At 45.8% G+C, this 17,458-nt stretch overlaps 2 protein-coding genes across 9 annotated transcripts in view; both read left to right on the top strand.

Annotated features, from left to right (window-relative positions):
- The window catches only part of osbp2b (oxysterol binding protein 2b), a 95,230-nt gene extending 89,291 nt beyond the window's left edge, over positions 1–5,939 (top strand). For all 4 annotated transcript variants that reach the window (XM_088618319.1, XM_088618322.1, XM_088618320.1 and 1 more), the window contains one exon: positions 47–5,939. In XM_088618319.1, coding sequence (XP_088474445.1) covers positions 47–189 — 143 coding nt within the window. In that variant the 3' untranslated portion in view covers positions 190–5,939. The remainder of the gene's footprint in view (positions 1–46) is intronic.
- Positions 5,940–7,281: 1,342 nt separating this feature from the next.
- Positions 7,282–17,458, top strand: part of LOC148641793 (uncharacterized) — a 31,086-nt gene continuing 20,909 nt past the window's right edge. For 4 of the 5 annotated variants that reach the window (XM_088618569.1, XM_088618567.1, XM_088618568.1 and 1 more), the window contains exons 1-6: positions 7,283–7,414; positions 10,718–10,803; positions 11,933–12,039; positions 12,613–12,685; positions 13,082–13,204; positions 16,058–17,401. In XM_088618569.1, coding sequence (XP_088474695.1) covers positions 10,737–10,803; positions 11,933–12,039; positions 12,613–12,685; positions 13,082–13,204; positions 16,058–17,401 — 1,714 coding nt within the window. In that variant the 5' untranslated portion in view covers positions 7,283–7,414; positions 10,718–10,736. Of the gene's footprint in view, positions 7,415–10,717; positions 10,804–11,932; positions 12,040–12,612; positions 12,686–13,081; positions 13,205–16,057; positions 17,402–17,458 lie in introns of all 5 variants that reach the window. The other variant, XM_088618571.1, reaches the window with a different exon arrangement.

The raw sequence follows: 17,458 nt of genomic DNA, 5'->3' as shown, positions 1-17,458 counted from the left end.
ACCCAGTGTGGACATCCTTGGTGATCCTGGTGTTCTTGTTCCGCAGGGAGAGAATATGAAGGCTACCAGCCCCTGTGGTTTGAGAAGAAGGTGGACGTCATCACAGGAGAGGCATCCTACGTGTACAAGGGAGGGTACTGGGAGGCCAAAGAAAAGCAGGACTGGAAGGTGTGCCCTGATATCTTCTGAGCTGTTCAAGGGCCTTGGTGACTGACCTAGGAGTTTCTACAGCAGTTGAAGAGGGAATGTCTCACTTGAAATACATATAGATGGTACATATGTGTATATACTGTACTGTGTGCCTGTACATATTTCTGTATACACACACAGTATAGAGGGTGTTTCAGATGCCACGGTCATTGTTTTGCTTTTATTTTGTCTATAAATTTTCCTCTATCCGTTCCACGTTGCACTGGAGCAGGATACGTGAAGGGAGCCTCTGTGCTGAGCCGGTGTGCATGGAGAGAGCGCGGCACGTCTCTCCACAGCCTGTCGCCGGCTCACAGACGTCTGAAACACCCTCCTCCACCCTGAGACGGACCCCAGGCAGGAGAGACTCGAGATGCTCTTCTCTCCACGCTGAGGCGGACAGCTACAGAACAGAGACCCGGAGAGCCTGCAGCATGAGACAAGACCATGCTGCAGGGGCAGTGGTGGCATTTGTCAGCCATTTAAGAAAACGGGGGCAGTGTCAGTCTGTATGGCATGCAGAGTTCAGCATCTTGTACTAGGTAGCAAACTCTGACTTGTGTGTCTTCCCTCACACAGCAGCTGCCTGGTTATGAGGGGCTGTTCTGTCTGTGAACATCTGTAAGTTGTTCCTGTAAAAAGCACTTTAACATACTTACGAACAAATCAGTCTGTGGGCTCTGCACTGAAACATAAAAACCCGACAGGCTCATTTTCTTTCAATATTTTATGGGGTTTTCTGATTTCTTCCAAAAGACCCAGAAGGCAGAGAGCAGTGGCACCTGCCAGATGTTCACAGCTGTGCTTCCACTCCGTCAGTCTGTGCAGAGGTTCCTCACTGCTCCATGCGGAGAGAAGTAAGGTATTTCTGAATGGTCCTCGAGTGGAGTTGAACAGTGTTCGCGTCATTATTTGTGCTCTCACTCACAATCATGGCACACTGTGACCTGCTGTGACGGAACATGGTAGAATTCACCTCTCTTCAGTTTTGAAGGACTGCCCTGTTTTGATTAGCACGGACTTTTCCCAGTGTGCGAATGACTTCTCTGTGTGTGCCAGCTCATTAGTTAGAGCTTTGAATTTGGCTGAGCTTTAATTTAGGCCCTTCACAGCCTGCAGAGGGCTGTGTTACAATACTGGTATTGCAATCTAAGCCAGGAAACAGGTAGAAAATATAACATAAAGGTTGTATGCAACATCCTTCAAACAAATTGAGATAATGCCCCTGGTGAATAGAATTGTTTGGAATTTCCTTATTTTAATAGTTTTTTTTCTGGAAAAAAAGGGAAGCCCTGAACCCATTTTAAGTGTCTCACGTTTCCACTGCCTGCAGTTTCAGCTGGCTGTGTTTGTCTGGTGATGCCATGATATTTAAACAGGCAGCTCTCAATAGTACATCTTAGTGATCATTTACTTTGACGGTTTGCTAAACAATTATTTACACCTGGACACAATTAATGAAATTGGATTCAAGCAAACTGTACAGTACACAAGTGTGTGCCTTTGAGCCAAAACCATAGTGTTACACCTTAGAAATCTGTTATAGATCTGTCATTTTCATGTTTATAATAAATTTGGATTTGTATCGCTTTTCAACAGGGGATTGCTTCCAATTTCCAATTTTAGCAACTAAGCATCATTTAAAGGGACAGTTTTAGAGGTTTATGCCTAGTTGTAAGCGTTTCCCTAAAATGTTTGACTGAAAATTCATTAAACGAAAGCTAATGCTATATTGTAGTATCAAATAAACAGGAGTGCATTTTAGCATATGGCTCCAAAGGCAGTGTATTTCAAGCTAAAGCGTCAGACAGTCAGAGAGTCTGATAGTCTCCCCAAGCATCCCTGATGATGATGAGCTAATGAATGCCGCTAGTACAACCAACAGCACAAGATTTCTTCAAGACTCTTGATTAAACTGATGAAAAATGTCAGGAACCCATCGAAATCCAAATGCTTACCAATACAATGGCAGTTGCCTTTCTGTCATCTTTCAGGAGATAAGGGCATTTTTAAAGGCACGAAAATTCAGCTTCCAAGATGTGAAACAAATGTGAAAATTATAATGATTTTATTGACTCATTCCCTCTTTATTGAACAGACTCCTAGTTCAATTTCCATATTCTGTTATCAAGTAGCCCTTGTGTTTACCACTATCCATGGTATTGCTTACACGTCTGGTTGTAATTTCCCATTTCAGATTCAATAATCCTAAAGCTTTAAAGACAGCGTTTGAGGTCACATTTAATTAGAAATCTAATTAACAATTAGGAAGGCAAAGAAAATAAATGTAAACGATTAAAAAACTATTACAAGCCTATTACCTTATGTTTTGTACCTAGCAATGACATTCAGCGCATAATTTGATAGTATAATACATTTTAAAGGAGGTGAACCAAAACATATTTGAAATGTATCTGAAGAATTTGGTGTTTGCTGCCTTCTTACAACTTTGAAAACCTGTTTACCCCAGATTTTCAGTACCGACTCTGAAGCTGGGCTTGCGACTTGCACAGTGGCTGCCATTCTTCCTCCTGTTTCCAGAGCTGTACAAACAGTAACAGCTCGTCTAGTTCTGTTCATTTCAAGCAGATCGCTTACATTCAATTGCTGCAAAGCTTATGGGATTCGTGCAGGTAATACAGGAACGCAGACTGCAACCATCATTCAAGTACATTAATTGCAGGATTCAGACCTGTCTATGACTTACAGCAGTAATATACATGTAAGTCACTGAACACAATGTTCAGTGTGATGTTCAGTGTGTTTTGCTGAAGAAAAGCAAGGCAGGTGGCATAACTGTTTAGAGGGAATGAGTTAACCAGCAATGCCAAGAGTCTGTGGCTCTGTCAGCGTGCTCCGCGCCATACATCACACAATCAGCCTAGAATAAGCAACCTTGACTTCTGTTGTGTGTCACCCAGGCTGTGTAATGAGGCTGGATCGTACTGCTCCAGTGAACAGGTGCTCATTAAAATACCAGCGAAAGCAGAGCCCAGGGGCTACCTGATCCAGCAGGAGGTGACGCGCTGGGAAAAGAGTTTTAGAGGACAACTATTACACTGAGACCGGGTACAGAGAAGACTGAACGGCAAGCAGTTTGCATATTATAGACAATAAAAATTATACAAGCGATTCCATTAGTTGGTATGTATTTAGTAAGACTTGTGGTGAATTGCAAGGAAGTAACAAAGTTGGTTTAATATTCCTATAACCGGGGATCTAGGCCTGTATATCTGGAAGGGTCTTTGGGTCTTTGGGAATATTTCTGAAACCAGCAACACCATGAGTGAGTAACAGTTACAATAATAGTTATTGTACATAGTTAATTTGTGCAGTTCTAGAGGAGAGATTGGAAATCTCATTTTTAAATTGTTTCTAGAAAAAAGAAAAAACAAAAAAATGTTTGTTCTTCCAAGTTGTAGTGGCACTTTTATTTTTTTTAAAAAAGGAGAACAATCTTATTTGGCCTCTGTAAAGAATTGCTTTTTGCTTGGTAATAGGTAGACGGTGTCATGAAAGTAGTGTTCACTAGTTCAAAACAAAAAGGTAAAATGTTTGGGAGTAGTGAAACACTAAAACGTTTGGAAAAGCAACACTTCAACAAAAGCATTCTTTGACTTCCCTTTGCCATGGTCCTCGTCTCAGTTATCATGACCTGGAAAGGGAGAAGAACACACTGGCACCACTAAGCAAGGTCACCCGTTTGAAACTGCAGAGCTCAAACATGTCAAACAAACGTTTATACGTCCTCTTGATTTGACTTTCTACTGTCTGTGTCCTCCTGTTTCTTAGTCACTCTCTGCTCTAAGGCTTGTTTCAGAAGCAGTGAGGTTTTTCTCACTGGTTCTCCTTCAAACCACTCTGCTTCCACTCTAAATACTTTTTTGTCTCTGAAACCCCAATCTGAGAGACTTCTCAGAGTCGCCCAGAAGTGTACAAGCTGTGTATTTCAGTGTCAGACTGTTGATGAGAAGCACCAAGTGTAACACTGATGATATTTCCCAATCCCCTGTCCAGCTCTGAGGAAGTTTTAGGTACCCACACTTAACACATATATTCATCCTGTGCCATCTGATGTTATCTGACTTGTCTTCTGTGCTCATCTTCATCAGTCCACTTGCCTACCAGTCCAACAAGAAAAAGCAGAGGGGGTCTCGAGCAGAGGAGGCTGTAGGAAAAGCTATGCTTGCTGGTATTGTTGGTGGTGTGAAGGATTCCTAGCAGTCACGTAGAATAGATGCCTCCAAAACTCCAGAGCCAAGCTACAGGGAAATGCAGATGGCAAATTGGTCCACCAACTGCTCCCTCAGCCCTTCAGGCTATACGGTTTGAAGTCCATGGACAGAGCATTGTGGGTAGTGCTACACTATGGTTGGCAATTCTTTGTCTGCTCTCAGGATACTTAATGGCCTTTATTTCCTTTGACACCCTTCCTGAAATTCTCAGAAACACTAAAGCACACCATTTGGAAACAAAGAACTTAACATTAATAGACATTAGGTTATGTCACCAAGAACTATAGTTACGATATACTGTAGATTACATAGCATAGGATCATATTAATTATAATAGAGTACAGAGAATGTCCCACATTCTTAGAATATCGCCAAGCTTCCATCTGTCTGCCAACCAAAAATTAGATTAGATACTCCTATCTGTCATTATTGCTAGATTGTACATAAGTCACAGATATTGTAATCCTATAGTGTAAGCTTTGGAAAGGTGAGATGGAGCGAGTGAGACAGAATTATTACCTTTTTTTAAAAATACTAAAAATGAAAATTATGCAGAAGATGACCATTGGAAAGGCACACAATTAAAATATGAAGTGAAATAAACTCATGCAAAACGTAATGTTTTCTCCTGTTTATTGTGAGTAGCTTTAAAGTTTAACCTCAGAGATGTGGCGCATGACAAGCAGGAGGAGGAAGAGTGAATCGAATATCTGGTGATCTGGAGCTTTAAGCACCCTAGAGATCTGTCCTTAGGAGATGTTGCTGTTCTAACATTAGAATATTCATATTATAATATTATATTCTAGCCAGTGTTTTAAATGTGAACATATTTGGAGGTGACAAGCCCATTGTAACACTGTTCCGTTTAGCAATAATGGCGTATGGAAATGGATGACATTGTTAAAACGTAATTCTAATGTACTTAGCTCTGCTTTGCCGATACCAAAGCATACAGGCGTGTAAAAAGAAATCCACCGATACTTTGTCTTCTCGACAAAAGTCCTGGAGATGGTAAATGTGACAACTAAATTGTTTGTTTTTTTTAAAAAAACAGCTTATACAGTGGGTTTTCTAATTTAGTTTTCTTTTCACAGATGCTTTTATTTTGTGTAACCCTTTTGTTTGTTTTCTCCACCTGCTCTCTGGAGGTTGAGGTAAAATAATGAAGACAGTTGTGCTGTCTGAGTTTTATGCTCTTTCCTCTCTGGCAGCTTCTGCCGTTTGGTTTGAGATTTGTGCTGGGGTGGGGGACTGCACCTGTGGCCTGGTGCTTGATCTAACCTGGCAGTCCTGGGGCTTCTGGGCGAGCCAGTGCCCACCAATACCATACAAAGGGTGAGGAGGTGCTTGAGACTGTTGCACCTCTCTGTTCCAGTAACCCTAGGGGCTCACTCGAATCTGTCCAGTGGCTTTTTAAGCTTCTACTGGGGTTGTTTTAAATTTGTTTCCTTAATTTATACAAATGTAACTTCTTTAAACAGAAAAAAAGGATAATAAAAGTTTTTGTTGAACCTTGTCGTTGTGGGCTTGCACTTATTTTTCCTCTCCCTCTCTGCATTGGCTGGGGCTCACCTGAGAGGGATTGTACTGCGGAAACTTCTGTCCCTCTGTAGTTTGATGATAAATCACAATACCTTCAGGTATTGATTACGTTAACTCCCCCCAGGGCATGACGCAGATTGTTTGAATAGTTGCCTCCCGTTATTCTAGTGCGATCGTCTCCAGCTAAGGCTGTGATGAGGGTAACGGTGTGTGGCACTGACTGTGTCACTCACAGGCTCAGTGACTAAAGATCTGGAAAACAACAATCAGCCAGTTTTTGGACTCTGAATAATACCAGAAGCGCCTGGACTTCAGGCTGTTGGCAATGTGTGTCATTTACAGCAGAGGTTCATTGGACTTGAAGACAAGTCAGTTGAGTAGCTCCTCGGGTCAGGGCAGACGGACTGCGTGGCTGCAGGTTTTCTAGGTCTCTTTACAGCAGCAGCACCTGCAGAGCTGGAAGAAGCTGATAAACCTTACGCCAGTGACCATCTGAACGAGGATACAAGCAGACAAACTGGCCCTTCAGGACCCAGGCTGAAGACTGGACAGTCCTGCCTGTGCTTGGTAACTGCATTTACTCAATTCATTCAAGCATATTCATCATTTTTCATTTCGGCTTTGCTGTGGGTCTCTAGAGACAACTCAGTATTTGTTGCACAGCTGATAAGGTCGAACAGGCGGTTCAAGAGCTGGAGGAGAAATCAAAAGACATTAGTCTAAAAGCTGTTGAACTGGTGCTCTGATGTTTACTGTTTCATTTAGCTGTAAAAGTTTTTACATGCCCTGTGTATGTACCAGGAAATATGCCTCTGCCAGATATTTTGTTTGTCTGGAAGGAAGACACTTCTTCAAAGCAATTACTGAACTATAGAAAAGGTTGTAAAGGTTATTTACAGCAGGGTGCTGTAACAAAAGATTTGAATATAATATAATGGGAGCGTTTTTTTATATATCAAATAAAAATACAGAGCACTACAGTTCTCACACAGAGTTGAAAGGTTAAAAATGCAATGTGTTGTATCATATTTTGCTTTAGGTAAAAAAAATAAAAAAGGGAAAAACGCGCGAAGAATATGCTAGCACTGTAATGGTAACAGGTTCTACATTGGAGTGAAATGTATGCACTGGAAGAGAGCAAGGAAATCCCTTTACAGTTGAAAACCTAGGAGATTTACGGTAAAAATTGCAAGCTCTGGCGCTCAGATTCCCGCCTTGCAACCTGCCTCTAGCCCCGCCCTGCTCTGCCGACCAATCCCGAGCGTCCCCGGCTTCCGGAGGCGTTCCCGCCGGCCGAGCGGTTAGGGCCGGCCGCTCTGTTGTTCGATGGTTGCTAGGAGACTTCCTCCGGGGCCTGTCAATCACGTTTCCGTAAACAGAACGTGCTGCAGAGCTTGGGAGTAACGCGAGGCGTGGGAATTGAAAGGGACTCGGAACTTCTCCAAAAAGTAAGTCCTTAATATTTTTGGATGTCACCGTGAAGCATAAATGCAGGATGTTAGGCATTATGACACTGGATATAAAGTTTGCTGAACTTAACTTTTAAAAAAAAGTTTTTAAAGAGGTCTTGCTAAGTTTTAAAGTAAACTAATGCATTTTTTTTCCCGTGTCCATCCGTTACTAACTTGCAAGAGAACGGATTCAAGGATGTTTGCAGAACTGTATGTTTTAAAGCCGTATGAGAAGGTATTAAAGGGGAAAATATTTGCAATGTGCGGTACCTGAGAGCTGCTCTCAGTTAACGGCTGCGGTGCTCTGAGATACTGGGATCGCCTCAGACCTGCCCAGACATTACTGGCATTCCTGACTTAATTGCACTCACAGTATGTGTTAATAAAGAAAGAAAACAAGTGATTATTTTTTAAAATTCTACTGGAGTTAATTTTAACATCTATAGCTGCTGAAGCCAGGGCTGTCTGCAAGGCCAGCTGTAGAGTGAGTGAACTACTTCAGTCTGTTGTTCGGTTGGATCGAGCAACAGCGACGTTTTTGCCCTAGAATTCGTGCACAGATGTGTGACTTCTCTTAGTAGGGAAAAATAAACAGGGTGATCATATTCAGTAGTATAAATAGCTTCTTTTTTTTTACTAAGTTCATGTGTGATTTAGCATCTGTGAGGTGGATTCGCTGAGATGCCGATTGAAGCAGAAGCCCGAGCGAGAAATAAACTCGTGTGTGTCTCCGTGCGGGTCTTTTCCCCCGGACTGGACTGAGGTGTCCTGCTAGTCCGGTGCATGCCAGTACTGCAGGCATGGCCACTGTAGATGCTGTCCTGGTTTTCGCTGAGCTGGAAATACCAGCCTACTCCCAGGATGTCGTTTTATGTTGTATTGCTTCGTGGTGGGGCTTAGGTGTGCTAGGAGCAATACCAGCGTGCACTAATTAACGCCCGCTCACCCATTCGCTGGAAAAGCCGCTTCCTGCAGAGCATTTAAGAGCCCGCTCAGGCAGCACTGGGGACGGCTTTCCGGTAGGGTTCACCACCACTGAGCAGCGACAGTCACCAGACTGGTCTGACTTTGGCAGCCCGTAATCCTGGATCGCTGGTGCAGGTATCTGGACTCGGGAACCCAGGTGGGCTTTCAGTGCCCAGAGCGGCTGTGTCACTGTGCCAGCGCCACAGGGAGCTGCGAAGGAACAAGTGAAGGTTTATTGCTTGTACTCAGAGCAAATTTTTTGGGGGAAAGTATTTATTTATAGTAAATTAGTCATCCTGGGTGCATTTCGCATTCAAACATTGAAATGGTCCAATACTACTCCCTTTTTTAGTACTTTTAAGATGGAGTCGAAACTAAATTCTATAAGAAATCTGAAAAGTGCTAAAGCGTGATAACATTCGATATATGTAAAAAATATAATTCGGTCACATCATTTACTTCATCATCTCTGGCAGCTCATTGTTTGTTTGTTTTTCCCTCTTGTATCCGTTTCTGTTCCTCGAGTGGTAGTTGTAAAGGCTTTATACGTTTGATACATGTATTAAATGAAAAAAGTGAAGGTATACTGCGCGCCGAATAGAGTAAGGAGTGGGACACATTGTTTCTGCCGCCCGCTGCCGGGACAGCAGTCCCCGGCCCGTTGCCGTGGAAACGACGCCGCTCTGCGCTCCGGTCACCCTCCCCCCGTGGGCAGACTCACGCTTCCCGGGTCTCAGCGCAGGACAGCAAGAAATAGCAGAACTACCAGCAAAGCTTTTCATAGCTCTCTGGGAACTACCAGTGAAGCCAACAGGCGCCCTGTGTCAGGCCAGCAGTAGTGATATAAGCAGCCATATCACCCTGCAACTCACAACTGGCATCCCACTGAAGCTAAGCAGGTGTGAGCCTGGTCAGTACCTGGATGGGAGACCTCCTGGGAAAAACTAAGGTTGCTGCTGGAAGAGGTGTTAGTGGGACCAGCAGGGGGCGCTCACCCTGCAGTCTGTGTGGGTCGTAATGCCCCAGTATAGTGATGGGGACACTATACTGTAAACAGGTGCCGTCCTTCGGATGAGATGTAAAACCGAGGTCCTGACTCTCTGTGGTCATTAAAAATCCCAGGGCGTTTCTCGAAAAGAGTAGGGGTGTAACCCCGGCGTCCTGGCCAAATTTCCCATTGGCCCTAATCAATCATGGCCTCCTAATAATCCCCATCTATGAATTGGCTTCATTACTCTGCTCTCCTCCCCACTGATAGCTGGTGTGTGGTGAGCGTTCTGGCGCACTATGGCTGCCGTCGCATCATCCAGGTGGGGCTGCACACTGGTGGTGGTGGAGGGGAGACCCCATTACCTGTAAAGCGCTTTGAGTGGAGTGTCCAGAAAAGCGCTATATAAGTGTAAGCAATTATTATTATTATATATTAGTTTCAGTCTGACCTGATTCCAGAGGTCCTCCGGGCCTCTATAACATGTGAGTCAATTATGTATTAATTAACGGGCTCATAGCTGAAGGACGAGAATCGCCTTCTCACACGGGTTTCATTTGGGCCTCTGCTTTTGTATGTAAAGGGACTCACGGTGATCATCGGCGTTGGGTTGGTAGTCTAGGTGTTTTCCCTTTATTTGCAGAAACAACATTGTTCTTAAAACAATTTAATCCTTCACCAGAGTTTTTTCCTCTTACACGTGGGACTGTGTTCAATGCAATTAAAAAAAGAATGGCTGTACTGGAGCTGATGTCAACACAGGTTCGAACATGGGCAGTGTTTTGGACTCTTAACTCATAACTGAAAGGGTTGTGAGTTCAAGTCCTTAGTGAGACACTGCTGTTGTAGCCTTGAGCAAGATACTTCCTCTGAATTACTGCAGTAAAATACCCAGCCATATATACAGTATCCAAATCAATTTAACACTGAAGTCATGACCATACACTACTATAAAAGTCATTAAAGGGTTAGTCTAGAAAGTTGCATGTAGGTCAAAGTAGACTGATGCTTCTGTAGATTTTATGACTATGCTTCTGCCTCAGGCATTATGGGAACGCTGGAAACAGCCATGTTTGACTTCTGTCTTTGGGGTACGAATGTGGGTTTGGAGTTATTTCTACACACACCTCCCACTTTCATGAAATGTTGCAAACAAAAAGCTGCCCTGTGTATCCGTGAGATGTTGTTGCATCTTTTGATCCATCCGTTCTCTGACTTTTCAATCCAGCACAGAGCCGCGGGGAGAGCCGGAGTCCGCGGTAGATCTTTTGGTAACAGCTGGGTAGAATATGTTTTCAAGCTGAAAAGGCTGATGATGAGATGGTGTGTGGTTCTCTGTCCTGCAGCTGGTCACCTCAGCTGGCGATGGCAGACAGGGAGAGCGAGAGGCCAGATGGGGACCAGGAGGAACAGAACGAGCTCCTCAGCTCTGGTGAGGGAACAGCACGTTTTCCTTTTATTCCACGCCGAGCTTCAGCCCGATGAGCACAGCGAGCACCAGCCCAGAAAAGCACCGGCATTACGTGCGAACCAACACATGGTTCACGCTCACTGGCCACATGGGTGATGAGCCCCAGTCAAGTGAAAGGCCAAGCAGGGGCTTGTGTTGGGCAGCAGGACAGAGTCCAGCACCTTTCGGGCAGAACAATCCCCAGATCTCAGCCCTGCAGTGGAACAAGTAGAGTGTGAAACTGAATCCCAGACACCTTTTGCTCAGCAAAATATTGACATACTGAAAGATATATTTTAGTTCCTAATATTTTGGCCATTGAGAGTATAAAGATCCATCCATCCATTTTCTTCAAATACAAGGTCATAGGGGAGCTGGAGCCTATCCTGACGAGCAATGGACACAAGGCAGGCTACAGCTGGGGTTGGACGCCTGTCCATCATAGGGCACACACTGACACAAAGACACACTCGCACCCGGGCCAGTTTTCCCAGAAACCAATTAACCCACCTGCACGTCTTTGAACTGTGAAGGGGAAATTTACCACTGCGTCACCCGTGTATAAAGATAATGCATTTACAGTGTTTCCCAAACTGTCAAATGCGACCTGAAATATGGAAGCCTGCAGAATTCCGTGTTGCAGCGCAGGGAGGGGAAGCGGTGGCGGCAGTGGTTACTGGTCCAGTAGAGCTTCGCAGTCATGGGTTGTGGGTTCCCAGTGCAGACACCGCTGTTGCCCCTTGAACAAGAGGCTTTACCCCACTTGTTTCAGTACCCCCAGCGCTGGTGGGAGTAGCCCTGAGATGCACCTGCCCTGCCCAGAGTGGGGGGAGAGAGGGGGCACCCCCAGTCCACTCAACACTGCAGAAATCTTAAGCTCTGCCTTCCCCAGCCGTTACACTTGAGCCCACGAGTATGGGCGTCACGTCCTTTGACACGGCACCCTTGCGCCACGAGAGGGGGGCCAGTGGAGATGAAACCGACGGAGGGCATGGTTTGTGTTGCTGGAACCACACTTCAGCAAATCGAATTGCGCCTTACCTTAATGGTTGAAAGGTGAAACCGGCGGCAGCCATGTGACCACTTCAGTTCTTTCTGCCCCCCCCTCCAGAGCTGGACGAAGAGCCCAGCAGCTCGAGCTCGGGCCCCGCGCGGCTTCCCAGAGACCACTGCGACTTCCTGCTGGACGCCATCGACGCCCAGCTCAGCCAGATGCAGGTCAGCACCTCCAGTAACGTACTGCTGGAATATCGGACCGGAGTGACTCAGCTGCAAGTCGCGCGCTGTCTTCCTTTCACTAACTAACTCTTCCCAGACATCAGCCTAGCTAGTTGTTCACTCTCACACCCTCTTTACTACAGGGGCTGCACCCTTGCCTGCTGGCTTTAAAGCACAATAACACTACACCTGTGCTGTCTGGACTCTCGTCACGCTGGTCTTTGCACTCTCTCTTTATCTTTGCTGCAGGAGCCTTGATGCAGATAAATTGGCTTTTTTTTCCTCCTGGCTGCTGACATACATCAGCACACGAGTCCAGAGGGGTGATTGATTACACATAGCCAATTGGATTTCCTCTTCTCTTTACATGGAGTCTCTCTCCCGGTGGATGCCAGCTATCTCACTGAAACAAACCCCCTCTTTCATCATTACACCAACACTGATTGTTAAAGGAAAAATGTTAATGGATAATAGATTCACCTGAGGAACCTTATTCCTTTTGTGTTATTTTACAAAAATGTATTATTAAATAGAGAATGTCAAGCATTCAGGCTGAGCTGTTGCTGTCCACAGAGTGCCAGCTTCAGGAAGCAGGGCCATGCTGGGAACTCACCTAGTAAAAGCACTGAAGAAACATCCAGAGCAGGTAAACGGTGACAGCAGACAGAACTGGGAACCAAATGTGTTTCTTTCATAGATCGCTATTAGAACATCCCTTTTAAATATTTTTTTAATCCCTGGGTTTGCATATTGTGGGGAAGGCCTTTTCCAAAGGCAGTTTTTGGAGCTGAACTGGAGTCGTATCTGTTTTCTTGAAGGTTTTGTATGTATTATTGGAAAATAGAGCCAGGATACTTTGGACAAGTCCTTAGTAGTGCAATAGTGTCAGTCCTGAATATTCCAGAAGTAACTCACTGGAACTGTTCAAGTCTTTCAGAAAGTGTGGGTTGACATTATTAAGCAGTAGATTGTAAGACTTTTACATTTACTTGAAAGACACGGTGAACCTTTCAAAATGACTGTTCGGACCTTTCTGTTGCAGCGACTTTCAGCCGAAGTCAGTCTCTGAGCAAGGATGCAGGACTGGGCAGTACCATTCAACCTGGCGACGCCCCCCTTTCAGATCCACACATGGTATGCCCCATGTTTCAAGACCCCTCCTCAGGTAGAGATTTATTTTTGTTCAGCGTTAATGCAAACAGTGCACACCCAAAATATTGGCTATAAATAAATGGATTGTCTCTCTCAGACCTGACCAACACATTTCCCAGGTTCCTCACCGGCTGAGGCCTGCTAGGATTGGTGGAATGGGCAGTCCAATCCCATTTACCTTCATCACAGCCTGAAAGAAAGTGACAGGGTGCAAACCTGTGCCCTATTCAGGCTTTACCTTGTGCTCACAAGGACCTGACCTGTTATTTAGTGGTGGTTCCCACTATTGTTCCCAGAGAGAGCAGGTTTGAAATACAAGGGGATGTGGAACAACTCCACCAGGAAATGTGCTCCTGCAGAGCGCTCGTCATTCACTGTCCAATGCTTATTTGAGCCTTTAGATGCCACTAGATGAAAGTGACCAGAATTCCTCAAGCGCAGGACCACCATTGGCTGAGCACTGTGGGTCTTGGCCCCTGTTTCCTTGGTTTGCTGGATTTTGGTGTTCGTAGGCACTTTCACTCCGAAATGTGCAAAAAGAGGGGTAAACCCCAATTGTCTTATGTCGATTGACATGATGCACTTTAAACTATTCTAATGCTAAACCACGTGATTGATGGAGCGAGTCAAGCGACCATCACTTCGATACTTCTAGTTTCTAGAACAGCGATTTGGAGCACCTAGAGTCACTCGCAAGCATGTTGTTTCAGCTCGTTTTTCGTCAGTCACTTGTGTTTCCCATCTTCGTAGGCCCTAGGGACTGTGCCTACAGTGCCTAATGAGTAATTAGGCACTAAATTTAAGTGTTAAAAGATCTTAAAGATTATTATTTAATATACCTAATACGATAGGCCATACAAAATATTAAAGCAGTAAGTGCCATTGTAAAACTGTCTGTGAAATCCACTTTCATCTTTTGACCCTGACATTTGATTAAATCCCTTGTCATTTATTGAGTCTACATTTATCACTTTAACTTAAAAGCAGCCTGTTTGTCATTTCTGTGCTGTGCAGCCTGTCAGGGCTGTGCTGGAAATGAAAACGTGAAGCAGACCTGTGCTATCTGCGACTATCAGGTTACTGGTAAGGGGGAATTGCACAAAAAATGAGGCAGCCGCGGTTGAGATTGATTCCAAATTGGAAGTCTTTTTATTATTATTCAGAGCAGGGAATAAATGTTCTTATTCAATTTGCCCGAGCCACCTGGGACCAGAAGAGTAATTTCAAGCTCATTTTGTTTTGTTTCAGAACCATGCCTTTGGTTCAGAGAATCTTCAAACTCACAAGGGTGTTTGTGCGTGTGGGGCTGTCATGATATTCTGTCAAATATTCTGCGTCTGGAATTCTCCCCCCTGTGAGGGCTGGAGTGCTGCCAGGGTAGACTGGGATTGAAAGCAGGCAGAACAGCATGGATTGTGGGTCAGGCAGCATGCCAGCTGAGAGATGGGGAGCATCACGTGCTGCCGGGTTCACGCCCATAACACCGAGCTGGAACCCACTGGCGACTTTGAGCCGGGCTGGGGTGCAAGGAAGCAAAGCTCTGAATACAGCATTCATGCAACTTTGCGTGGTACCTTCCAACACTGTGTATCCCGAAGAAGCCAGTGTGTATTGGAGATCCAGGTGTTACCTTTGGACTCTTCACTGCCCATGGTGGCAAGATACACTTGTGTCCTCTTCCAGACAGGGTGACCACTATACCAGTAGCCTCATATCTAATACTGGACACCACAGTGGAAAGGGGTTAATGCAGCTGTTTGTGGATTCTGTTATAGCCATCCCCCAACATCTGGAGCCCCATGGTCATCTGTCTGCAGTGAAGAGCTCTCTGGCTTTAACCATCATGATGCTGCAGCTGCTTTGTGTTTTTGCGTATTCCCTCCTTTTGTACCCCAGGGAAGCAGGAAGCCTTCAGAGGCGTCTGTACAGTCTCGTGGGCTTCCACTGCGGTTCCAAAGAACAGAGTGTTTCTGTAGATGTGTCTTTGCTGAATTTGATTTAAAGGAAAACTAGGAAAGCGATGTCAACACAAGTGACCCTTTTATTTTCTGAAAGTCAGTGAGTTATTTATCACAAATATGACTGTGTTCTTACAAAGCTAGAGCACTGTAACATTATTAGAATGTTTTTAGTAAGACACATCGTCCAATGTGTAACATTCTGCTGTTCCTACTTCACCGGGAGTGTGAATAAATCTGAAGGGCACAGTAAAGACTTCTGGAGTCAAGGGTTTTGTGTCTCAGCGACCCATTGCTCTGTGCTCTGAATGTAAGGGAGGAATGAAACTTTGTGCACAAACAAATACCTTTAAACATCAATACACCAACAGGACACTTACTAGGTATTTTATATTGTGTGCCCCCTGGTGGTCTCCGATGTATATATAGATATCCATGTAAGTTGATAAAATTTGTGTGTTAACCAAATTTCTTTGGTTCCCTGTCTTCTCACTACCGCCAGCTGATAAGGTTATATTGATTGGCTCCCCTGTATTTCTCTTTGCCCCGACACCTCTGGCAGGACACTTTATCATATGCCTTCAGTTACTCACCCAGGGTGCGGTGTGTGATTATAAAATCAGCCTTCTGCCCTTCGCATTGCCAGCACTGTAGTGAGTGACTGACTGCACAGTCACAGAACTGCACGGGAACACAATCTTGATGAATCTCTGCAAAAAAGGACACGGGGCAGTCACAGCTGCAGGAGGGCGTGGCTGTACAGAATGAGCAGCGGGTTCCAAGGACGGTGGCGCTCTTTTGTCTTCAGCAGGCCTGTGTCCCCCCGCCGGATGAAGTGAGAGGCCTGTTTTGGAGCACACTGACCACCTGACACCCCCTGTCTTCTCCGTCTGATGTTTCCTCTGCAGAGCCCAAAGGGAGGCGCCCAGACTCTGCCGAGGAGGAGAGAGAGGAGAGAGAAACTCGGAGAACGCAGGGAGGGGACTCCAGGAAGGAACAGTACAGGTGGAGGCTCGAGCAGCTCCTAGGAAGCCAAGGAGCAGGAGAGCAAGGGTACGAGAGCGACGTGAATATGGCGGAGAGTGTCTGCACGGAAGACTTTGCTGCGAAATTCCGGGAAGGCATGGTGGATCCCCAGGTCGACCCAAACGGAGAGCTGGGAAGCGATACTTCAGAGTGTCTCCCTGAGGAGCCCTTTGCTCTGAGGCGTCTTCGAGAGGGCCCCACCGAGCACCTGCGGAGTGGCACAGAGGCTGATGATGAACAGATGGTGCTGGGGACACCGAGGGGGCGGGATAACGCCCAGCAGATCACGCAAGACTCTGAACGCGGCCTCACCTCGGAGGGGCTCGTCAAGGAGAGGTGTGGTTTGGGCCGGAGTCGCCGAGACAGTGAGGAATCTCTCGGAGGTCGGATCTCCAGGACGAGTCAGAGTAATACTTCGGGCAAGGACAGGAACTTAAGGATTTCCACCCCTGAGCCAGTATCCATGAGCGAAAATAGGATGTCCGTCATTGCTTTACAGAATGGACATGTCCAATCTCTTCCTTGTCCACCAGCAGCACTTGATAAGGAGACAGGTCGGGAAAAGACTGGATTCTCTCCAACACGGATTTCGGAGGATCTATCACTGAGGATGCCGTCAGTGAGCAGCCTTGAAAACCACCTCCCTGCCCAGCCCATTCCTGCTGATGGAAAACCATCCTCTCTTGCTTTAGATTCTCATTTATCTGTTGGTAAAGACGATGAACGACAAGCTGCAGGTCTGTCAGCCCTGGGCTCGAATCGTTCCCCAGGAGGGAGACTCATTGCCATCGATCCAGGGGTGTCCACACCTCCTTTTGGAGAACTCGGGGAGACGGTAAAGGGGTCCCTGGTGCAAGACCAAAGACACATGGCGCCTTATCAGGGTTGTGGAGCTCAGAAAGCTCACCAGCGGTCAATCAGGAGATCAGACAGCTGGCCCCCCACATCGGGATCCTCTCCTGGGACTGAAGTTAATGAAGCTTCGGATACTGGCAGATCTATCTTACTTCCTAACGCGAGCGAGCACCCCGACACAGCTGCCGACTTGCAGCGCTGGGGTCAGAGAGCGCCAGTGGCCTCCCTCCTTCCTCCAGCAATGTCTGTGTCTTATGAGACGGGTCACATGGGAACTGGGAGTGCAATAAGCCAAAACGAAGCTGCTGAAGAACAGTATGGTTTGAGTCAAACCCCTAACAGCGGTGTGGACAGCACTGTGTCTCCTAGCGGTAAGTTAGAAGAAATTAATGGAGACTATTGATGCACAGCTCAATCCTGAGGGCAGC

Source organism: Lepisosteus platostomus, chromosome 24 (assembly GCF_059453375.1).
Source record: "Lepisosteus platostomus isolate fLepPlt1 chromosome 24, fLepPlt1.hap1, whole genome shotgun sequence".
NCBI classification, from domain to species: Eukaryota; Metazoa; Chordata; class Actinopteri; order Semionotiformes; family Lepisosteidae; genus Lepisosteus; species Lepisosteus platostomus.
The sequence above is the reverse complement of the archived record's forward strand: the minus strand, read 5'-3'. Positions and strand labels throughout refer to the sequence as shown.